Genomic DNA, 25,620 nt, shown 5'->3' with positions numbered 1-25,620 from the left:
GAACAAAATTAACTGTCTCCAAGTCATTTTTTGCCTGCCCTCAATCCCTAGGCAGGGGTTAATTAGCATTATAGCACATATAAATTCTTTATGAATTTCTACTCCGTAACAGATGGTTTGGAAATGAGCTGCTGATGTGAACAAAAGAAAGCAGAAATGAGAAAATGACTAAGTGCTGTTGTAGAAGGGAAAATGCTAACAGGTTTCCATAACTTGGGGCTAAGTAGTTTTTGTTCCTGAGTAAGTGATTATAGAATGCAATCAATGTGCTTAACTTGTAAAACCATAGATCAGACTTTTATTAGACGTTTTTTCAAGGGTAGGGACCAGGCATCGTTAATTAATTTACCCAATTTTTTAATTATGAAAATTTACAAACAGAAAAAAATTCATGTAAGTTGAATTTTTGTTGGATGAATTCTTCCTGTGTATGTACTGCTTGGATATTAATTTTCCCTGCACACCATTGAGATGGCCTTCTCACCTCCAAAACTCCATCTCTTCCAATTGTTTAATTCTATTTTTAATATGATTGAATTGGCAAAAGAGTCTTGATCTCAAATCACTCCCTCTTCCTCCACTTTTTCCTGATGAGTTTGAAAATCTGACCTCTGACTGGTTTGGGGATCAAGAATGAGTCTATCACGCTCCCTATAAATGAGCAGCAGCAAATGGAGTCGAGTCAAACAGAAGAATGCAGTCCCTGTCGCTGGAGGGTTGGCACAGAGGGCATTCACAAGAGAGGGCAGCAGATGTGCAGGAAAAGAACTCTGCACCACTGAGTTAGACGTCTTAAAACTCCAATGACACATTCCCAGGCTTGTGCCACCAACAGTTAGCACTGAACTTCTTACTTTTGACCCTATAATCCCGGCCGGGATGCTCTCCTGCGTACCCCAGCCCTGAACAGATCCTGCAGGGCACATCAGCCCATGAGAAGTTGCCCTTAAAGTTTGGATATCTTATTTGAAGATAATCCTATTTCCTTTCTCACCATTTCCCCTGCTTTATCTAACCTTAAATAGTCTTCTTTCCTTTGGTCTGTTAGCATGGCTGCAATTGGGGTGACAGGGTTGGACACCACCCACCCTGATCTGGCCCTCATACGCTCATACAAACCAAATAATTGTCTGTGATGACACAGCTAGCAGCATGTTTATCCTTTCTGGATGATGCAAGTCTTTCCATGATGTAACACTCAAGAGGACAGTTTTGATACCTTTTATAAATTTCTTTTTTAAAAAAATATTTGTTTATTTATTTATGGCTGCGTCGGGTCTTAGTTGCAGCACTCGGGATCTTTCATTGTGGCACACGGGCTTCTCTCTAGTTGTGGCACGGGGGCTCAGTAGTTGTGGCGTGTGGGCTTAGTTTCCTCACGGCATGTGAGATCTTAGTTCCCCAACCAGGGATCGAGCACGAGTCCCCTGCATTGGAAGGCAGATTCATAACTACTGGACCACCAGGGAAGTCCCCCCTTTTATAAATTTCTTAACTTAATTTTGGTTTATAAAATGGCAATGTCTTAAAGAGAATCTCCAACCACACCTCAGACTTCACATAGCATTGTTTTACGGTAAAACATAGGTAGAGCTTTGGTTGAGGAATAAGCCATTACCTATCAGTTTACTTACAAACAAGCACAAGAATCTGATTGGGTTACTTCATGGGACGAAGGTCCACCTGTGCTCTGATTGGTCAGTCCTGTTAGAAGTCAGCTGGTGGTTTGGTTTTGAGTACACTGATAAGCCTTTCTTAGGAAAGTTCTGAGATGATTCGCCGATCTTATTTTTCAAAATAGAATCAAGAAATAGGACTATGAAATCACTGTATAGGTTTTAAAGGTCTGGTTGAAATACTTCTGAGCGATGGTTGCCTATCTCTGGGGAGCGGGATGGGACCTCATTAAAAGAGGATATGAAGAGAGAAATTTCCAATACTACCAGGGGATTCTTGCTACTAAAATACTCATAATCAAGTAGGATACAGCATAAGACAATAAAACTACCCAAAACAACAGTCACACCTGTACACTGGACAATATCAATCCCAGTACTAGCATGTAGAAGCTGTGAAGTCTTTCTGAGCATAGATTTCCTAGTATATAAAAAAGTAACGATAAGAACTTGTATTGCACACAATCACTTTGAGTATTAAATGAAATGACATATATGAAACCATTGATCACGTATATAAGGACCTAAAAAATGTCGGTTTCTATTCTCTTCCCAGTCTTTCAAGTGAAGAATAAAATTGCCATGAGGTTACTAACATTTCAGTCTTGTCATAAATACTTTTGATACCCTTTTTAAATATTTAGAGAACCATACTCTTAACTTCTAGGTCACTGTTTAGAAGATTGATTTTTATTTTTAAAATTAGCTGTTAGGAGCTTCTCTGGTGGTGCAGTGGTTAAGAATTCGCCTGCCAATGCAGGGGACACAGGTTCGATCCCTGGTCCAGGAACTAAGATCCCACATGCCGTGGAGCAACTAAACCTGTGCACCACAACTACCGAGCCTGCGCTCTAGAGCCCGCGAGCCACAACTACTGAGCCTGCGTGCCTACAGCCTGTGCTCCACAAAAAGAGAAGCCACCACAATGAGAACCCCGCGCACCACAACGAAGAGCAGCCCCGCTCACTACAACTAGAGAAAGCCCGTGCCCAGCAATGAAGACCCAATGCAACCAAAAATAAATTTAAAATAAATAAATAAAATTAGCTGTTAAATTATTTTTTTTTAATTCACAAATGAGGACTTCCCTGGCAGTTCAGTGGTTAAGACTCCACACTTCCAATGCAGGGGACACAGGTTCGATCCCTGGTCAGGGAACTAAGACCCCACATGCCACACGGTGCAGCCAGAAAATTTAAAAAATTAAAAAAAATAAAATTCACAAATGATACAAGACCATGAGTTGTAATTAAAAAAATAAAAAATCGAACAATTCAGAAGTCTATGGGGTATAAAAGTAATGTCCTCCCTTCCACACCCCACTTCCCGAACAATTTCTATCCCCAGAGGGTATATTTTATCATTTTAGATCTTTTCCTATGCATTCTCATATTCATATTCTCTCTTCCTATCTTTTTATTATGGAAGATTTCAGAGGAGATTAGAATATGTGTACTGTGGATTTTTCTTGATATAACAAAAACGTATTTCATATTCATGTGTTGGTTGGATATTAACTTTCCCTGTACACCACTTAGACACCCTTTTGCCAAATTCAGTCTCTTTCTCACTGTCCTTCTCCTATCTTCTTTCTATCTGTCTGTGTATCACTTATCATTCATCTATCTATCTATCGATTGAGCTATCATTCTTCTATCATTATCTGGCTAGCATTTATTTTCCCATCTAGCTGTAGAGAGGGATTACTCTTGGTTTTATTTTTTAATAAATACTATAACACATTGTTCTGTGACTTTTCACTTTGTAATCCATCTTGAAAATCTCTCCATGTCTTTCCATATAGATATATCTCAATTATTTTATAGATATATTATCATTTTCACCATCGGTTGCCTATCGATGCACACTTAAATTATTTCTACTTTGTCCAGTCATCAGTCTCTTTCCTTTAGATTCCTTCTGAGTTTTAACACCTTATTTGGAAACGTTTCCCTCTTCATAACCACATTTAAAAAATAAAACATATTCTTTTACAGATTTGCTTTACACTAACCTTTTGAATCTACTTTGAACTTTTTGCTTAAGATGTAAGATAGGGATTTAATATTATATTTTCCCCCCTGGATATTCAATTTTCTTAGCACCGTCCTTTCCCAGTGGGTTTGAAATGCTGCTTTTAATTTGGATGTGCTGAATTTTGTACCGTACCTGCCAAGTTTTTCTACATCATCCACTGTTTCTGGCAGGGCAATGCCCTTGGTTTCAGGCAAAAGCATCACAAGAGCACCACAGACAGATGCCAGGATACCTGTGGCACAGGAGAAAGGCGTTACGGTACCGGGAACGCACAGCGCCCCCTCATGGCCCCCTGCTCAGTCTGGAAGCCGCTGTGCTCACTACCTGGACTCATCCTGCCCCGCAGCGGCCCTCTGGTCACCCTGCCCAGCATTCCTCTGTCATGATTTCACAGGTTCTCAGCCTTCCTCAAACTCTAGACAGTTCCATCGCTCCTGTGTTCTTGGCATCCATCCATTCATTCACTCGTTTCACAATTTACTGAGGACCTACCAAGTGCCAAACACTCCGAGAAGCCCTCACCTCCTACTTCACAGGGAACATAGAAGCCACCAGTGAGGAGTCCCTCAGCCTCCTTTCACGGCACCCTGCCCCTCCCCTTCCTGCTTCCATCATGTGACACCCAAGACTTGTGCCCACATCTGCCCGAGAGCATCTCCTGGCGTCTTTGTGGGCTCCGCGCTGTAGTGATTCATCTTCTCCCTCCAGCACCTTTAACCCGTCAGTGGACGCCTTGAAACATATTCAAATCTCTCCTCTTTAAAGAGCCTTCTATCAACCTCACCATCCTCCCTTCTTCCGTTCTTTAGAACCGCAATTCTTGAAACACCATCCTCTCCTATTTTCTACACATCTTCATATCCCAGCGCTGTGCTGGTAAATGTCTAACAACCAGCTCTCCAGAAAATAAAGTCCTGATGTGCAGCAGCATTTCCCTGTTTCTGTGGTGTAAATACACCCAGCGTGGATGCGAGCGATTCAAACCAGCAGTGTGACGTCGCGAGTGAGGCTCTGGGGAGATGGGCGGCAGCATCTCCACCATGGACTACGGTGGACGCACCAGCCTCGGGGACAGATGCAGTAGAACTCAATGAATCAGGAACTGATGAGGTGTGCGTATTTATTACCTCTGTTTTTAATCTATTTTATATATTCCATTTTTAATGATGGATGTGTTTAAACTGGCTCAAAAATTCTTGAAAACTTGACAGTTGATCTTGGCGGGCCAGAGTCACCTCGCAGCTCCACCTGCCCTAATCCGGCTCTGCTCCGTGTCCCCTCTGGCCTTGCTCCAGCCAGGTCGCCAGTTGCTGCCACCACCAGGTGCAGTGGCCCCGCTTCTCGTCTCTGCTGCCTGGCCTCGTGGCAGCTCAGGCGGCTGGTGACCTCACCCGCCGTCCCCGGGCTTCCCTGCCCCACGCGCTCCCGGTTTCCCTCCTGCCCCTCTTGCATCCCTTCTCATCCCCTGGCTGGTTCCTCTCCCTCTGCTTATGCTGGATGCTCTGTCGTTCCTCAGGGCCCCGTCCTGGGCCCCCTTCTTTCCTCTCACTCTGTCCTGTTCCCTGTAGACGGGGTTTCGGTCACTCCCATGGTTTCAGTGGTTATCTGCATCCAGATGGCTTCCAAACCTTCATCACAAGGCCACACTTTGCTCCCGACTCAGCCCATCAAACCTACTGGCCTCTCACCATTTCAACTTGGATTTCTTAGAGGCACCTCATGCTGCAAACAGCCCAAACAGTATCCCTCCGCGTCCTCCTGCAGACGGGCACCTCTGACATTCACTAAACTAGGGCTGGCCCCGCCACCTATGGTGCTGCCAGCCCGGAGGCCGGCTGCCAGCTCCCTGGTCCCTCTGGCCCTCGTCCCGTCAATCACCCCCTTTTGCCAATTCAACCTCCAATATATTTTTGTGGATCCTTCCACTCCTCAGCATTCTCAGTGCCATCACCCTAGACCCAGTCCTTATGAAATCTCTTACCTGATCACACCAACATTCTTTGAATCATCTCACCAGTAGCACTGTCCCCCTCTAACTCATAGGCATACCTGCCATCAGAGTCATGTCTCTAAAATGCAAACCTGACACTGTTAACCCCGGCTTGAAACTCTGCTCTTCGGATAAAGAGCAGACCCTTTGCACATCGGAGAAGACCCTCCATGGTCCGGCCCCAGCTCACCTCCCCAGCTTCATCTCTCTTCAGGCCCCAACTTACACACTGCACTCTGTCCTTTAACTTCCTCTTACTCTAGGCCTTCCCGCTGCCTAGAGCACCAGCCCACACCTCTCACGTGCATAATTCCTATTCAACCTCCACGTGGCCCCCTTGCTCCCTGACTCCACGGGTCTGGTGCTCCCTGCGATGTGCTCTCATGGCGCCCTTGTTTATCACATTCCCTTGTGACTGTTTGGAAAGGCGACTCCCTCCCCAGCCAGACTCTGCGAAGCAAGGGCCTGCCCTGCAGCACCAGCGCCCAGCTCCGCCAGCCGGGCTCACAGGCAAGCCCCGAACCTCGACGGCCTGGGCTGTCAGGCAGCTCTGTTTTGGTTGCACAGTGGCCTCTCTTTGCTTTTTCACGCTGGCCCAGAATCAATGCTGAGCTTGTTTATCAGATCCCGTGAAAGAGTTTGAAATGATCTTTTATGGAATCACTGGTGTCAGTGATTAGAAGCCGACTTTATGGTCCCCAGCACAGCTGAAGGACTCCTGCATTCCTCCGGATGTATGCCCTCACGGATGCAATGTTTTCATTGGAACTTAAACTGCGGAGCAATGGGTGAAAAACCTCTACCGGGAGTAAGGAAGTGGAGGTGGAGGAAAGGTAGGTGAGCAAGGGGCCAGCCGGCATCCTCTCTTGCTGAGGAGGGTATGAGATCTGGGCAGAAACAGCACTGGAGATGCACTGGCCTGAATTACCCTAAGGGCCCTCCCTACGCTATGGTTCTATCCCTTCATGAGTTTCATGAAGACTGAAGGTCGGAAGGAGGGTATGAACTTGAGGGGCATCAAAGAGGTTATGGTACGTGTCTACAAGGGCTTCTGCGTCCTCTGATCTTTAGGCATGGCGTGCTTAGCATCAAAGCACATGCAGATACAATATTGAGAGACATGGAGCACTTAACAATACAATTTGTTTTTAGGCTTGTTTTTAAACATACTGAAGGTCCTATTATTTGGTCCTATTTGGAAAATTATTGGTTATGTTCCACAATATTATAAAAAAGTTTCATAATATTTGATTTTAACTCAGAACCTCAACAAAGAAAGCTAAACTGAACACTTTTTTATAGCAACCCTTAATGTAAAGTAAATTTAAATGGTTTAGGGTCCACATTTCATTGTGGTTCCTCAAAATGGAAACAGCTGTTATAAAAAGAGCAAATGGTTAAAATTGATATCCAGCCTGATGATCATTTTAGGTTCTATTAATGTGAAAATGTGGATGAGAGCATTTAAGAATAGGATATAAAGTGAGAACTTACCAAAGATGATAAGAGGTAGTTCTAGCCAAACGGCCGCTAAGCGGAAGAGCAGAAATGGGGCTATGATCCCCCCAAAATCACATAAACCTGAACAGAGTGAAACTCCAAAGTTTCTGCAGAACAAAAAAATTGTTTTAAACAAAAAGTATTTAAATAAATTCAAGATACATAACATTTTCAGATATCTAAGTAACAGAGAAATTGTAACAATATTTCCCACTTCTCTAGCTTTTAACTTTGAAAATTTCTCCTCTCTCATACCCTAAGCGCATCATTTCCAACCTGCACCAGTTCACATCTGGGTAAAAGCTGAGTCACAGTGAGGCTAGTTGGGGGCGGGGGCGGGTCTACAGTATTGGTGGAAATCAATCTTCCATCAGCGGCTCACTACCCAGCCTGCTCTGTGGCGCTTATGTGTCTCCTTGGCACCCCAGATTGGCGGTAAGGTGTGCTCAGGAATATTCCCCCAAGGAAGGAGGCCAACCTGCCCTAGCTATGCACATTGTTTCATCTTGTCCTTCAATAATCGGCTGTGGAGTGTGGTCAGAACAGAGGCTGTAGCCTTTACACAGAGCCCTGCTGATGAAGGAAGATGTAACCCATGACGCAAGCACGCTACCCAGATTTTCTGATTTCAGGTCTAGTGCCTTTCCACAAACCCCCAACTGTGTATGAAGATATTGATGATAATAATGCAAAAAGAAGCTACAACTCAAAACTTAGCTTTTCCACGGGCTGAATCCAGCCCAGGGTAATAGGTCGCCAAGCTAAGAAAACTATTTCATAGTTTTTAAGTCAACTTCAAACATGCGGCTGCAGATTTACTTAGGAGAAACCACGATACGGATGTTGGAATTACCGTAATGTTGTTGGGTACAATTCTGAATTTACCAAATAAACAATTTCAAAGGCCATGGTAATGCCTAATCTTCCCAGGGTAGCAACAATGGTCCTCAACCAGGGTATTCCTGCAAAAACAGAAAATTTGGAAGGGTCTGCTTTCAATACAATTTTACAAAACAACAAAGGGCATTTGCTTAGTGTTCTCCCGGCCGTAAATCTGCTAATTTTAAGTGCAAGTGATAGATACCTCCTAATATTGTAGCCCAAATTCAACAACAGCAGCAACTGGGAGGACAGCTAGTATTTAGTGCACCAGCTGCCTTCCTGAGCAGGGCTGGATTACAGAAATACAAGTCAAGGCATTTGTTGAGAAGCTGCTACCTTGAAAACAATGTTCCAAGCAGTGCCTTCCTAGAGGGCCTGAGTACACTGGCCTTCTGTCTGGAAGGCAGTCTTTGCCTGTGCCCTTGAAAACCATCACAGCAGTCTGACGCCCATTTGCCCTCTTTCTGTTCATACCCCTTAGTGATGACACACAGAATCACTGTTCCCACCAGACCAGGAAAAATCTGGACCTGAAACTGACTTTGGTTTCTAAAGTGCAGCAAGGCTCCAAGGACTGAGATCTCCGGGAGGGGACATCTCTGCCGTGCGTCATCACCAGGGCGTATGTCTTTCCTTATTTCCCTCATCCCAGGTCTTTCTACTTTGCCTACGAAATCATCCAGAAGGAGCCAGATTCTTTAATGCTGGTTTGTTCATTCATTTAAAAATGAACTGTTTTAGGGCTGCTTTGGTTATATGAGGAAACACTCCTTTCCTCCATAGTAACTAGTGGGAAACGCCAAATGTTCTCTACTAAATATTTTCTTTCTTTTGTGCTTTAAGGGAAGAAGGCATAAACCATTTTTGCTCTAAAAAGTCAGTGCTCTAAATTTCTTAAAAGCTGTGCAGTTGATGCCATCCTTTTTTTTAAATTGAAGTATATTTGGTTTACAATGTTGTGCTAGTTTCTTCAGTTACACACATACGTTCTTTTTCATGTTCTTTTCATTATGGTGTATCACAGGATATTGAATGTAGTTCCCTGTGCTCTACAGGAGGACCTTGCTGTTTATCCATTGTCTATATGATAGTTTGCATCTGCTAACCCCCAAATCCCACTCCATCCCTCCCCCTCCAACACAAGTCTGTTCTCTATGTCTGTGAGTGTGTTTCTGTCTCGTAGATAAGTTTGTTTGTGTTGTATTTTAGATTATACATATAAGTGATATCATATGGTATTTGTCTTTCTCTAACTTACTTCACTTAGTAGGATAATCTCTAGGTCCATCCATGTTGCTGAAAATGGCATTACTTCATTCTTTTTTATGGCTGAGTAATATTCCATTGTATGCATATACCACATCTTCTTTATCTATTCATCTGTTGATGGACATGTAGATTGTTTCCACATCTTGACTATTGTGAATAGTGCTGCTATGAACATAGGGGTGCATGTATCTTTTTGAACAAAAGTTTTGTCTGAATATATACCCAGGAGTGGGATTGCAGGATCATATGGCAACAGAAACCTCATACTGTTTTCCATAGTGGCTGCATCAACTTACATTCCCACCAATAGTGTAGGAGGGTTCCCTTTTCTCCACACCTCCTCCAGCATTTGTTATTTGTAGACGTTTTAATGATGGCCTTTCTGACGGGTGTGAGGCGGTATCTCGTTGTATCAATAGTTTTGATTTTATGCCATCCTTTCTTAGTAGACTTGGGTGAGGACATATGACCGCGTGAACAGCAGCTTATCTACTCTCCAAAGCAAAGCCAAGGGCGTTCAGCATATGCCTGACTTCCATCTTTGAAAAGGAAACCTTCTCCCTTTATACTCATATTTATTTATGCTTGCTCAGCACTAAAGGGTCCTCTTGTCTTTTAGAATTATCACGCTTTCCTGAATATATAATCTTTTAGTAGAAAAGTAGGCATGAATGAGGAGGACGAGAGAAAGGATGAAGCTCAGTAGATTTATGTGTTTGTTTTTTTTTGCTGCACCACACAGCATGCAAGATCTTAGTTCCCTAACCCGTGCCCCCTGCAGTGGAAACGAGGAGCCCTAACCACTGGACCGCCAGGGAACTCCCCTTCTGTGTGTTCTCTTTAGAGAATATTCAACCAATAAAAAAGCTAAAACTCATTAAATAAAACAGTTGCCTAGGAGGGCAAGCAAAGAAAAAGAGGGTTCCAGAATCCAGATCATTGCTGGGAGGCTCCAGTTTGTTATATGTTGATTGCAAACTGGCTGAGGACGTCCTGGTGTTCTTGATGTTTTTCCCAGCTGAGGACACCTGCAGCACTCACATTAACGTCACACCAGGGAGTGAACAACAGCAGAGTCGTGCTGATGCACTGGGCCCGCCATCTGCTCTGGCCCAGTTGTAAACAAGTGTTTTATTTAGCCTTTACTTTTTCATTAAGGCCAGGGAGGGGGACTAGGAAATGCATTCCACCCCCTCCTTCAGTGAGCAGGTGGTGCGGTGCCAGATGCTGGGGAACTGAAGTGGCAACTGGCGCTCAGATTCCCTGGGTCCCGGCCTGACCAGGAAACCTCTCGCTGCTCTCAGGCTGCTGAGAAGGACGCTGTTGGCTCCCGTGGAAAGAACTTGATTACCCAGGTTAGGTTCTTAAGCTATAGTTTTTTCTACTGAATCACGACAGCTCTACAAGGGAGTCCCACTGACAACTTCAATGACAATTTAAGTTTATAACTGACTGCGGAAAAACAAACACAAACAAAAACCGAGAAACCAAATTAAAACACACACACACACACACCCTCCCCCCCTCCATGAGAAATGTATGTGGTTAGCTCCAGGAGTACAGATAAATAACTAGTCAATTCAGTAAAACGTTAAGAAAATGCTGTCAAGTTTTCTCAAGGTCCTCGACTCTTTCTAAGAAGTAAAGGCCAGTATCTCACTGCTCTGGGACAGAGATTTTGTTGAAATGTGTAACAAAAGAGAAGTCCCAAAGGCACTGCACTGCTCATTTTAACTAAAGGGTAAAATGAAAACAATTCATAGGAGGTGTAAGTTATGTATGACTATTACGTATGCACATAAAAACTTCTGATTATCCCTGTAATATGCTAAGTTCACCCTGGAGTGGCAATAGACATCTTTCCCGTAGCAATGGCAGAAAACAGCAAGACAAGTTAAGAATGAGGACTGAAACTGAAACTACCTCCCATGAACTGAGAACAAAGAGAAAGAAAGTCCCTCTGATGGGGATTTGGTCAAGCTGGTAGAGATTACTGAGAATAATACCTCAATTTTTGAAGAAAGGATGCAGGATTTTAAACAAACACAATTTTACATCTCCTCTGAATGCACCATCTGCTCTGAGTTCTGAAATAAAACGTAGTGAAAATTCCTAGTAAGTAAGATAAACAGACTTACTTTTTACTTAAAGAGAAAAGTCCAAGACAGCTTTTTCATTTGAAAAAGACTTACCCAAACTGCCGAGTTTGCAGCCATCTTGAATAAAGTCAAATTAAAGATGGCAGGTGAGTATGGATTTAGAAAGCTCTTTATTTTTCAGGCTTTAATTAGAGTTAAAAAATTTGAGTCAGAAACAGTGAGTCTTAGATGAGGATACAGCCTGAAAGCCTTTCTTTTCCAGAAGTTCATTCTTCAGACCATGAAAAGTCATGCTTAGTGGATGGAAAGTTGGTTAAACCGTTTTCTCTGAGATAATTTTAGAGCTGATTCCCCTAGAAGGCTACTCAGTATTCTCTTCAGGGGCAGTCATCCTGGTGATGATGTCAAGAAAGGCTGAGAGGAAAAGTCTTTCTAATGTTAATTCAACAGCCCAAGTAACCAAGTCCCGAAGTTCCCTTAAGTGGAAGTAAGGATGTCAACTCAAGCAAGAAACCTCTGCTAATATTTGGTACTCACACACAGCATTAGGGATTTTTTTTTTCAGTGTTCTTTTTTTTTTTTTACATCTTTATTGGAGTATAATTGCTTTACAATGGTGTGTTAGTTTCTGCTTTATAACAAAGTGAATCAGTTATACATATGCATATGTTCCCATATCTCTTCCCTCTTGCGTCTCCCAGCATTAGGGATTTGAACTTATTCTTAGCAGTCAGTTATGACCAGCGTGTGACTATAAAAGCGGCCAAATCTGCAGAATATACAAATAAAAATGTATCCAGAATAAGAGCAATTCATTTTCAATGTTGCTAAGAACAATTCTAGGGCTTAAATTGGGAAATTCTGTCTACAAAATAAAACTGATCGGACCAAACAGAAAAATCTATTCTTTGCCTTATATTTTCTAATATATGAGAGTGTTCTCTATAAAATAGCTTGATTCTCACCCCCTTAGTTACTTCAATATTGGTTTGGACGTATGATCTTCAATGATTTCTGGGATCATGCTGAATGCAGCACACATTAAAGGCATCCCAGTCAATCTAAGGCCAGAGAAGATCTTCTGGGGAAAGTTACATAATGGAAAGATGGGCCACACTTCAGTCATTAATCTTTCTCTCCACTTTCCTAACTTCATATGCAGTGAATACGTAATTGATATTTGATTCCTGTTCCAGATGCAATGAGAACAGATGACGCTGTCTTAGGGAACTACATTTAAAAATTAAACCTAACGAAAAAGTGCCGAAGTAAAACAGAAAGAACAGTGAAGTCTCCAATGTTCCTGATCTGTCACCTTCTACTAACTTGTGCATAATTCCCGAGGACGGAACTTATGTCTGTCTTGTTCACTGCACTATCTCTATTCTTAGTTTACTGGCAGAAATTAAAAGGCACTAAATAGGTGTGCATTGGCCAATCTCTTCCCCAGCTCTTATAATGTGTTAACTCAATGTGGTAGGTTGAATAGGGTTCCCCAAAGTTCATGTCTACCCAGAACCTCAGAATGTGACCTTATTTCAAAATAGGGTCTTTGCAGATATAATGGTTAAGTTAAGGCGCAGAGATGCAGAGAAGGTCATGTGAAGATGGAGGCGGAGATTGGAATGATGTCAAGGAATGCCGAGGATGGCTGGCAACCACCAGAAGCTAGGAAGAGGCAGGGAAGGATCCTCACCTAGAGCCTTCAGAGAGAGCATGGTCTGGCCCACACCTGGATTTCAGACTCCCAGGCTCCAGGTGTGTGAGAGAATGAATTTCTGTGTTGCGAGCCACCCAGTTTGTGGTACTTTGTTACAGCGGCACTAGGAAACTAATACGCTCAAGAAAAATGAGATAAATGTAAACAGTCAGTTGTTTATCATCAACCATTCCAGTATGACAGGACTTCACATCTTTTTTCCACCCTTCTCTTCTGAAGATGGGCATTTCTGTAATTTTATTTAAATAGGTAGGGTCTATCTGATGTTTTGGGATTTCATAAATCCTTATTTAATTAATAAACTCATCTGTACATGTCTGACTGTTTTGACTTCCACAGTATTATCAGTTCTTCCCTGATCCGCAGAGGATTCGCAAAAGAAAAGGCAGCTTCTCTTGTGCTGACACAAAGAACTAACAGAGACTCCAGCTCTGCCAGCCACCTCCCACCCCACACCTCCTGAAATGCTGAAATAATAGATCTGCTCTAAAACACACGTTCCCTGGGAGTTTGAAAGGCTTCCTCTGTTCAGTGCCCGCTGTGTTCTGAGGCAGAGATAACCGGCTTTCCATTAACAGTGTATTTGGAGTCACTGACAACCTCTGTACCATACACCGGTCATCAAGGCCCCCGCCACCCCCCAATTTAACTCTGAAACATCTCTGAAATCACTGTCTCCCATTCAGGCCCGACTGCCACGACCTTGATTCCTGCTCTCAGCCTCTCTCCTCCTCATTGCCGTTGTCCAAACTGCAACAGCCACTTGGAGGCCACCTGTCCTCCACCTGAAGCTCACAAGACCACGCCCAAGCTCTCGGCTTGGCCTTGGCTGTGAGGCCATCTCCACTGGTGACAGATGATCCCTCAGCCTCCTTGCCAGGATATTCCTGTGATAACAAAGAACGTTTGGTTCCCGAACCATCAAAGGTGGCGCGTACTTCTGAGAACCATGCTTTCCTTTGTAAAATAACTCCTAGCCTTCCCCTCTGTAGGGCACATTTCTCTTCCTTCTTCATACGTGCCTAGTTTTCACCTCTGGGAAGCTTCTCCTGACTATCCCCATGGATTCATCACTTCTTGCACCTTTTTTTTCCTATTTCTAAATCTTGTAAATCATTCTATTAGTTCATTTATCACAGTTTGCTGTGAGAGCATTGAAGTGTCTATATTCCTCACTAGGTTGTCTACCTTTTGAAGTCAAGACGTGTTTTCCTTCCCTTTGCAACCTCAGTGTTTCACATGGGATTGGCCACGTGGAAGAAATGTGAAACAGGGTCAATGATATCACAAAACTAAGTTGGATAAAGGTGATCAAAAATAAATGACATTAATTCCACTCCTGGGTCTATATCCAAGAAAAAACCAAAAACACTAATTTGAAAGGATACATGTACCCCTATGTTCACAGCAGTGTTTTTACAATAGCCAAGAAGCAACCTAAGTGTCCATCAACAGATAAATGGATAAAGATGTGGTATATACACACACACACACACACACACACACACACACAATGGAATACTACTCAGCCATAAAAAAGAATGAAATTTTGCCATTTGCAGCAACATGCATGGACTTGGAGGCCATTATGCTAAGTGAAACAAGTCAGACAGAGAAAGACAAATACTGTATGATATCACTTATCTGTGGAATCTAAAAACTACGAAAAACTAGTGAACGTAACAAAAAAGAGGCAGACTCACAGATATAGAGAACAAACTAGTGTGTTACCACTGGGGAGAGGAAGTGGGGAGGGGCAACATAGGGGTAGGGGATTAAGAGGTACAAACTATTAGGTATAAAATAATCTACAAGGATATATTGTACAACACGGGGAATACAGCCAGTATTTTATAATAACTATAAATGGAGTATAACCTTTAAAAATTATGAATTACTATATTGTACACCTGAAACTTATAGTATTGTACATCAACTATACTTCAATTAAAATTTTTTAAAAAGTAAACTACATCACTCCAAGCTAGATTTCTCACATCTATTTCATCCATAAATGAACTGAGAAATGGAGAAAACAGAAAAATCTATAGAACCAATCTTTTATACTCAAAGTAGTTAGGCTGGTTAGGCAGAAAACAGAGTGACATCACTAGAGCACGACTGGCACTACGATTTTGATGCTATGGTCCATTTTCTAAAGACAAGTTCTCCATTCTTGATTATTTTAAGATTTTTTTCAAGTTCTTGGCTGCCAAACAGACTTAGGGGACAATTACCTTCTGGCAAGAATGCAGTGACAAGACACGCCACTCCTGCCACTATATTGCTTGCCGCAAAGGGTAGGCGCCGACCAAAACGCTCAATGGTTAGTAAGATCAAGAGGGCTCCTGGCAGTTCCACAACTCCCGAGATGAAAAAGTCGATATAGAGGTTGCCTCCTGTAATTCCCAGGCGCATGACAAGTCCTTGATAAACCACAGCACTTGTGAACCTGGAGCAACATTGAAAGACAAGGGAGAACAAGTAAGAGATAACTTCAACCTGATCTGAAGGACGGGATGCATTGTAAATTTGACACAAGCTTTTGAATCCATCACAAGTCAAACTTACCAAGCAAACATAAGTATAAGTGTGCACTTCCTCATTTGGGGAGTTCTCACCAGATCTAAAAAGGATGGATTACTAACTTCCTCATCTGTAACAGTGATCTATATAAGAGAAGCAGATTTCAGTAGCAATATACAGCAAGAGACATCTGCATATTATAGATTTGTCATTGACCAGATTCAAAGCTACCAGATGATCTTACTGAACAGACCAGGGTCTTTCGTTATTACATCTTAAAACTTGAGAATAAGAAGTTTGATTCTCTAGCCTTTGTAAGAGGTCAAATTCACAAAGATGTACTTGCTGCATTGAGAATCTATTCTTACGGTAATACCAGCAGTACTATATGCTCTGGGTAAACAAGGATAAAAGGTGTGTTCTAAAGTAAAATACACTTATGCATTTATTAAATTGGAGAAAATAAGCATAAAACTGGTGAAAGCAGTTCCAAACAAGTTCCTTTATCCATTAAATCCTCAAACCTTAAGTTGCCAAATAAGCTAGAATAACAGTAAGTTCCCAAACAAGCATGGCACCAAAGGTATCTTTTTGCTTCCGTCCATTTACTGGAATCCGGCATCTTTTTGATCCAGGAAAATTCAGCTCGTCTCTATTTGGCCATCCAAGAAGTTGGCCTTTTCTTTAATTCGATTAAACCAATATTGCTGTTTGCCTCCTATGTATAAGGCACTGTAAGGGAAACAAAGCTGGACATACCCACTGCTTCTAGTCCTGTGTGCCAAAGGGATCATAACTCAGTCCCCTTGAAGTGACCACTGTTTCATGTTTCCATACACTTGTATATTCTGTTACTTCTGCTTGAAGAGTCCTTACACCTCCCCAGTCTTGATTTCCCTGCCACTGGGAGCTCTTGGGAACTGATGATCTCCAGTCCGTGCGTCTACTTACCAGACTTCTATCATAGCCCATATGCAACTGCATGCCTTTACGGGTCTACTTATTTTTCTCCCTGCATGAGCTCTGGAGTTCTTGGAGGGCAGGGACTGCGCTGTGGCACCAAGCAAAGTGCTTGGTGTTCAGCCAGTGTTTGGGTGATGACTGAATGTTGAGACAGGAAGTCAAGTGCCATGGCCATGTCTGTTCCCTCAGACTATAGCCCTCGGTCTTTGTCCTTCTGTTAAGTGAGAACCCTGGCTAGCAAAAACAGGACCCTCACTGTCTGTTTACTCAACTCCAGATCCGGTCCAGAATGAGTGAAAATCTAGGCAACTTTTCCCCAAGACTTTGAGTCAAAAGTCCCTCTACCAGCCGTCATAGGAATTTGACTTAAATTCACGCGGATAGTACAATACCTTGTCAATCACCTGTTCTAAACATTACGCTCAACAGGTCACCTAAAGGTGCATATCTGCTGCCTATGCTTGCCCCAAGGAAAGGCACACACACAGAAGAAGACTGAAAAATGGATGTCTTTAGATCACTTTCTTTTCCTAAGTCTTTCCAGTACTGTATTTCTTCTATACCAAGACACACACTCTTCACAGCTGAAAAATCTCGAAATTAGGACGTGTCCTACAACTCGGCTGATAAGAAAGCAATGTGCCCAGTTTCAATAGCATGGTTTTTCTTACTGAGTGTTGCATAAAATGATGATGTGTCTCAAAATTAACAGTATCTAGGGGTCAATGAAGCAGTATTAGTAGTTACCAACACCAGTGGAAAACTGCTAATTGATTCCATCATCCATTCTTTTCATCTCCCTTTTGATAACAGAACCCATGGAATTTTAGTTGGGGGCATGGCAGCCTAGCTAAAGTCATATCTTCTAGCCTCTCTTTCAACCACGGTGGCCCAGTGACTAAGATCTCAGCAATGAGGTGGGAGCAGAAGCCATGTGTACAAGCTCTGTGCCCCATCCTTTAAAAAGGAAATGGCTTGCTCTTCATTCACTGTCTTCCCTTCCTGAAGGATGGAAGAAGACAATGCTGGTGAAATGGCTTTGATTATACAACCTATTGCAGGCGAAGAAGGAGAAACAAGATAAATGGAACCTGGGTCCTAGAGGACCTCATGGAACAGAGCTGCCTTTAGCGCCGGGCTACTCAACGCTGGGTGGGCATGTTAAAGAAAAAGAAACTTTTCTCTTTTTTGTCACTGTATTTTTGCAGTGTTTCAGCAGCAAGTCGACCTGTACTGTCACTAATACAATCCTTATTAAAATGTTCCCTGAGCTAATCCCCGAAATTCTAAGACCCCTACCTTCAACTTTGCTGCTCCAAAAATAAAGCAGAAATACCGTAAGTGAAAGAACTCAGTATATCACAATACAGTTGGCTCTTCACACCCACAGGTTTTGCATCTGTGGGTTCAACCAACCGTGGGACCTGTGACTGGTTGAATCTGTGGATGCAGAACATGTGGATACAGAGCATCAACTGAGACCCATTCTATGTAAGGGCCTTGAGCATCCGAGGATTTTGGTATCTGCAGAGGGTCGTGGAACCAATATTCCACAGATACCAAGGGATGACTGTATATTATTACATGGTAGGTTATCAAAATGTTTTTCACAATTAGTTTCTATATATTGCCCACATTAAAATGGCTAACTTCTATGGAGTGTGCAATATTTCTTAGATTCTGGGCTAAGTACTTTACATGAATTATTTCATTTAATTCTCATCGAGACTCTCTAAAGTTAGTACTTTTATTGATCCTATTTTATAGATAAGAAAAACAAGGCTTAAGACACTAAGGATTCAATAGAAGGAAGGTGGCTAAGCTAGGATTTGAAATCCAGGCAGTTGATGGAGAGCCTCTGTTCTTAATCCTCTCACTGCATTGCTGGCTGTATAAAAAGCTTTTTATTCTAGAAAACTTCTTTGTAGTCGACGGTGACTTCTGTATAATTTTAAAGAAGGACATTATGCACTTGACCAAGTATTTAATCTTTAGTTAAAACACTGTTTTATGGAAAAGTTGGCCTTGATTAAAATAATTTAGATTTTGAGGACCTTTAAATTCAAGATTAAAGCCACTCATCATATGAGAGCCGTTTTCCTCCATGAATGTATCACTTATTCCAGTGATTCTCATCTTTTCACTTAGGGTTTTTCCACAACTTAGACCTGGGTCATGTTCATCTCAGACTGTTCTCTTCTCTCCAGGGAGAGCCGACAGCTCTGCTCACGTACACACATGTACGTCACTGTTCACTCAGACCACACAGATAGGGACAATCCTTTCTTTTCAAAAGCAATATTCAAAACAATTTATTATGGACTCTCTTTTATTTCCTCTTCAATCTTCTTATTTTCTGCCTATAGCCATGACTCGTATGTCTTAGATAAGACTGAACAAATTACTTTCATTCTGGTCCATCCAACGTCAACATCCCAGAGTTTAAGGGAAATCCAACTTCACATATTTCAAGATCTCTAGTCAATTCAGAGAGATAATTTGACACTTAAACACCTTTGTAGATTTTTCAGCTCTTCATGGTTCTTAACTCTTTCTAACTCATAAAATAAATGCCTCTTGCTCTGCAGATGTCACTTTTTCCTGATCAGGTCTCCAGGCTAGTTAAGTTACTACATGACCACAGAATTATGACATGTTAAATTCTGACAAGACAATAGAGCTCTGATGGTCTAACCCAGCCAACTTTTTCTGCAAAGGGCCAGATAGTAAGTACTTTTGGTTGTGTGAGCTATCAGGTCTCTGCTGGAACTACTTGACTGTACCACTGCTCTGTGAAAGCAGCCATAAGTGGATATATAAATGGATGGCTGTGGCTGGATTCCAATAAAATTTTATTTACAAAACAGGCAGCAAGCCAGGTCTGGCCTGCAGGCGGTAGACTGCCAACCTCTGAACTAGAGGGTTAGTGCTGGACGAACTTATACAGGTACTGTTATTTCCATTACAGGGAAGAAGAAGCTTAGGCACAGGAAAGCTAAGTAGTTAACCCAACAAAGACAGACAAGGAGTAGCTGAACCAGGAAGTTGCTACCTGAGTCTGTATTGCTCACCATTATGCTGTACTGTGTCTGCAGAGTATATTTATTTTATTGTTTAAAAGTATGCTTGTATCATATCATTAATGGTTCTCAGAGGTAGTGGGATTAAGGTGGCTTTTACTTTCTTCTTTCTGGCTATAAATATTCTCTTAAAATTAAAATTTGGGGCTTCCCTGATGGCGCAGTGGTTGAGAATCTGCCTGCTAATGCAGGGGACACGGGTTCGAGCCCTGGTCTGGGAGGATCCCCCATGCCGCGGAGCAACTAGGCCCGTGAGCCACAACTACTGAGCCTGCGCGTCTGGAGCCTGTGCTCCCCAACAAGAGAGGTCGCGATAGTGAGAGGCCCGCGCACCGCGATGAAGAGTGGGCCCCCGCTTGCCACAACTAGAGAAAGCCCTCGCACAGAAACGAAGACCCAACGCAGAAAAAATTAATTAATTAATAAACTCCTACCCTCAACATCTTAAAAAAAAAAAAAGAAAGAAAGGAAGGATCTCCTAAGTACCCTCAGCAAAAGTTAACTGTTGAGTCTGGGTGACAGGGGTATAGAAGATATTTCATTATTAAAAAAAAATTAAAATTTAAACCTACATTACTTTTGTAGCAAGAAAAGATAACTCACTTTTAAAGTGATGGATTTAAATTAGACATTATGCACCTTTTGTTGTCGTTGACTCAGTATCACTGTCTCTTTCTTTTTCTTAGTAGAACCCCCCCACTACACCATCCCCCCCACACACACACATACTTCATCAATTCGTGTTGTCAGGGAAGCTGACTCTGTTTCCAATCGTAGGCGGATGTCTGATCATCTAAGGGTAATTCTATCCTTTATGTCAGTGACTGGGCACATGACCCATTCTGAACCAATGAGGGATAGACATGTGACCGAATTTGAACCAATGAGAACAAGGGCTTCTGGGAAAGTCCTTCATTGCCTTTAAGTCAGAGGCATCCGAGGAATCTTCTCTCTCTCCCCTCAGGGAATTAATGAGGAAAGAGTGGGCTCAAATAGGTCTTAGCAGCCATCCTACCCCCAGGAGAGAAGCCGAGTGGAGGGTGGAGAAGGAGAGGAAACCATGGCTCAGTGTGGAGACCCAGGTCTAAACAACCCTGGATGCTGTTCTATCTCTAGAATCCCAGATCCAGGAGCCTGGAACTGTGCTTACTGTCTAAGCCCATTTAGGTTGGTTTTCTGTTACCTGTTGCCAAAAGCAGAATTATCTGGAGAATTCAGTCCAGAACAATGCTTTTGCATAATAACTGAATACTTTAGGCAAAATAATTTTGCATTAAAGAATGAAAATAATTGTTTCACTACTCAAATTTACTCCATAAAAATATTTAGTATTAGTCTTAATTTCAAACTTTTAACATTTATTAGAATCAAGCAGTCACATGATCTCTGCTTTTCCTAAGCACAAGTTTAATGCCTAGTATATATCCTACACCAACAGAATATGAAGTGTTGATAGCAACTGAAGGTAATCGAGACCATAAAACCAATTTTCCCCATTCAGTAAATGAAAGGATTAATAGTGCTTCCAAGCAAGTATTTTGCCAGTTTAAGAACAAATCCAGCTGGTCTTTGATTTACTAACACGCTCTCTACAGTGACGCAGATATTCTGAAAGATGACCCACTTTCTGGGTGTCCAAAGACCTTGAGAGACTAAAAGCCATATCTTGGATGGAATTCATCCAGGAAAGTCTTGGCAACTCATGTGTAGTAACTGTTGCAGCTCTTATTCTTTTACAACAACTTCTAGCTCTATATTTTTAAACTAAATCATGCTTATTTTCTATTGTCAAAGCGTTACCAGATTTTGCATTGTCTGAGTCAGGTACAAAAGAATAGAAACGCTATGTCAGGTTATTATAGATAGACAGACAGATAGATAGATTTTAAAATTTGCTTTACTGAAATATAATTTATGTCCAGTAGAATTCAGCAATTTTAAGTTACATTTCAATGAATTTTGACAAATGTGTAGAGTCATATAACCACCGCTGCCATCACGATGTGGACTATCTCCATCGCCCCCAAAAGTTTCCTCCGGTCTCTTTGCAGCCAATTCCCTGCCCCCAGCTTTGGCCCCTGGCAAACCCTCATCTCCGTTTTGTCATTACAGTTTGCCTTTCTAGAATTTCATATAAATGGAACCACGCAGAATGTTATCTTTCGTATCTAGCTTGGCATTGTATTTTGTCACACATTTATCCATCTAAGCGGTGTCTGCCTGCTTTCATTAGGAGCAAAGGAAGATGGGAAATGCTCCTGGCAACATCTGTCTGTTTGGAGTCTTGTTACCTAGTAATGACACTCGTTGAAAAAGGGGTTGCTCACAGGTAAACTGTACATGCTGGTGCCCCGACACTCATTTACTGAACTCATGGCTGTTTGCTCTATTTGACTCTTAATTGTCTTTTAATTCTGCCAAGATTTTGTTTTACATCAACAATGATGTTAAAAGCACGCTTTAGTCATCTTTTTTTGATTAGTCCAGCTCTATTTACAGTTCTTTCTGGTGCCTTTCTGAAACACTTCTTGAAGTTGACATTTTAATTTAAATTGCCAAGAAAGAGAAAGACATTGTAAATAACAATCTGTTATAAATATGGTGTTCAGAGCTCTCCTGACATGGGATTGGTTTCTGGTCAAGAAACAAACTTCTTGTTACCCAAGGGGAAAGGCAGGGAGGGATAAATTAGGAGATTGGGATTAACATATATACACTACTATGTATAAAATAGATAACCAACAAGGACCTACTGTATAGCACAGGGAACTATACTCAATATTTTGTAATAACTTATAAGAGCAAAGAATCTGAAAAAAAAAAGGTACATGTGTATGTAAAACTGAATCACTTTGCTGTACACCTGAAACTAACACGACATTGTACATCAACTATACTTCAATACAAAATAATTTTTTTAAAAAAGAGAGAGACAACCAGCCAGAGTCAAGCTAGAGATGCTGTATTTTAGTCGGAACATTTTCTTACCAACGCATTATTTAAACTCTCATCAGTGGCATATGATAGCACATACACCTCACCTCAACTTACACAGCAGAGGATGAAAGATTTCCACAATCCTCAGTAAGAGCAAACTGCCTGTCAACGCCACCGACGTGAAACTGTCACAACCCCAAACTCTCATCCTCCAACGAACTTTTGTTCAAAATGACCCTCCCCAATTTCTTCCCAGAACCTAATTAAAGCTAACCTTCCCTTTGTCTCCTCAGACTGGGCTATGGATTGCCATAGTTTGCGTGTCCCAAAATGTAATTCCTTTGCTATTCCCGAGTAAACTCATTTTTGCTAAATAACAATTACTGTTAATTTTGTTTAAGGTCAGCAATACACACGCCTGGCGCACAGTGAGTGCTCAGAAATGGAGGCGGTTGACATTAATATTATTTTTACAACATTTCAGAGATATTTTACTTCCAGACGATAATTCACTTGGCACTTTCAAAAATCTTTTCAGTTAGTAAACTGTACCTTATACTACAATGCACTAGGTGGGGAGATTCTTTTCAAGGTACTCCTACATGAATCCCCTTGTAAAGACAACTGTCATTGTGCCTTTTTTAAAAAAAGGAATGGATTTCTTTTTTATTAGATTTTCTTAAGTTTACCAGGTATATTTAATGTTCACCTGGCACTGTTGATCTCCCAGGCCTTAGACAGGGTAATTTCTCACAACTGTGAACACAAGTAAATGACGCTTGGAGAACCCTGTTGCTCAAAGTGTGGTCCATGAGTCCACAGTGTGGTCACCCGGGAGCTTGTTAAAGATGCCCGACCTCGGATCAGAATCTGCATATTAACAACCTCCCTGGAGACTCGGGTGAGAAGCCCAGATGGTCCACGAAGTCCTGCCTCAGCTGCTGACTCCTAGCTTTTATTCTTCTTGGCCAAGACGGAACATGAGTCCCCCGGGTTTAGGTGGAAGAACCCAGCTGATCGGTAGGGTCTGGCGCCGGCAGGGGAGGGAACAGCGTCAGGCGGCTGCATTTCCAGCCTTGCAGTTTCACCTGCTTGATCTCAGTGGGTGGATTTTTCAACAGTTGTCATATTTCACAAGGAAAGGCGAAGCCACTGATGAGAAGGGGAATTCATCTCTTCTTGAATCTAACACTGACTTAGTAAGTGTCGTCACAAATTCCCAACATGCTCTGTTCTCTAGAACCTTTTACCCTCTAAGAAGTCTGTGCGAACAAAATATTACTTGAGGATTCGGGGTTCACTGATTTGGAGGACCAGGAGTCGTGCCCAAAGTTCAACCACCTATATAGGTCATTTCTAGAAGCATCGGGAGCTGGAGAGCTTGGGTGAGGCCAAGGGGAAGTGCACGGTGGCTGCTGTGGTACACCAATCCCCCCCGCCGCCACTGCCTCACGGACACCCCCATCGGTCAGATGAAGGCCAGAACCAGAAGGTCCAGGAGTAAATGTTTAAAGCCATAGAACACTGGCCGGCTTCTAGGTGGCAATAATGCTGCCCGGCATCCATAAAAGAGAATTTGCGAAATTACCCACAGTGGCTTGAAAAATTTTAAAAACCTCATTATACTTTAAAACATAGAGTAGATAAAGTATTCACCATACAGAGTTCATATGGTAAAGCAATGCTCCTAATCAAAATGATCATCAGTATTTGACGCTTATTAAAATAGTTAAAATCAAATTCCAGACACTTAGACCAGCGCTGTCCAATAAAAATATAGGGTCACCTACGTCAGTTAAAATTTTCTAGTAGCAACATTAAAAAGGCAAAAAGAAATAGAAAAATTAATTTTAAGGCTATGTTGCATTTGATCCGATCTATCCCCAGTACAATCATTTCAACATGTAATTAACGTGAAATTACTGATGAGATAGTTGATATGTTTACATCACACTAAATCTTTGAAATCCACGGTGCAGCTCTCACATCACACCTCCGTGTAGACCAGCCACATTTCAGGGCTCCACTGCCACACATGGCTGGTGGTCCCTGTTTTGGACTTCGGGCTCAGCCAGCTCTTTTGTGAGGATGCTCTGTAGAGGAGGTATTTATTCCGAGAGATTGCGTCTGGCCCGAGAGGGAGTCCCCCTCCCATCCCACAACTGGGCTCGCTCCCTGGAACAGCAAAAGTGCATCTTTCTAGAGTTCCCCAGGGATCCAAAGTGCAGCCTTAACATCAGCAAAGGTTGATGGCTTGCAGCTGTGGGTCACATGGTGGAACACTGCTTCATTTCTTAAAAACAAATCTGCGAGGATTTAGGGGAGGAGAGGTGTTAAAGCACATGACAGAGAGAGGGAAAAACAGATGGCTTTCTCAGTTCTAAAACTCTAATCCTAAAGACTCAGAACTTGGCAGGGGTCGGACACCAAAATTTGATGTGAGTGGATGGGATTAAACATGTCATTGAACTCCCCAGTGGCACCAATAAATGTCACTGATTGCTGTTGAAACAGAAAAGTTCTAAATATCAAATGATAAAGAATGTCCAAAAAAATAATCAAGGGGATATGATGTACGGTCTCATGACTATAGCTAATTATACCGTACTGCATATTTGAAAGTTGCTACGTGACCAAATCTTCAAAGTTCTCATCACAAGGAAAAAATTTATTAAGCATGTATGGTGATGGATCTTAACTAGACTCACTGCGGTGATCACTTTGCAATACACCAAACACCAAATTATTATGTTGTCCACCTATAACTAATATTATGTCATTTTATCTCAATAAAAAACTCCAATTATAAATTTAAAAAAAGAATGTCCAGTGTCTTAAACCACAGGAACATGTCTGGATACACAAATTTTTAGTTCTAAATAGGCAAACTGAGTATCTGTGAGTAACTAGTTAGCCAAGGATTTTTCTAGAGAGAAAGCTG

At 42.0% G+C, this 25,620-nt stretch overlaps 1 protein-coding gene across 1 annotated transcript in view; it reads right to left on the bottom strand.

The window, feature by feature from the left end:
* SLC22A3 (solute carrier family 22 member 3) overlaps positions 1–25,620 on the bottom strand; it is an 87,865-nt gene that overhangs the window by 1,875 nt on the left and 60,370 nt on the right. Inside the window, exons 6-10 of the mRNA XM_022560740.3 lie at positions 15,745–15,842; positions 15,411–15,625; positions 8,057–8,165; positions 7,198–7,310; positions 3,846–3,945 (exon numbers count right to left, since the gene is read on the bottom strand). Of these exons, the coding sequence (XP_022416448.2) occupies positions 3,846–3,945; positions 7,198–7,310; positions 8,057–8,165; positions 15,411–15,625; positions 15,745–15,842 (635 nt within the window). The remainder of the gene's footprint in view (positions 1–3,845; positions 3,946–7,197; positions 7,311–8,056; positions 8,166–15,410; positions 15,626–15,744; positions 15,843–25,620) is intronic.

The sequence above is a fragment of the Delphinapterus leucas genome, chromosome 12 (genome assembly GCF_059928025.1).
Source record: "Delphinapterus leucas isolate spDelLeu-1000000601 "Yukka" chromosome 12, BTC_Dleu_Yukka2, whole genome shotgun sequence".
Lineage (NCBI taxonomy): Eukaryota > Metazoa > Chordata > Mammalia > Artiodactyla > Monodontidae > Delphinapterus > Delphinapterus leucas.
The sequence above is the reverse complement of the archived record's forward strand: the minus strand, read 5'-3'. Positions and strand labels throughout refer to the sequence as shown.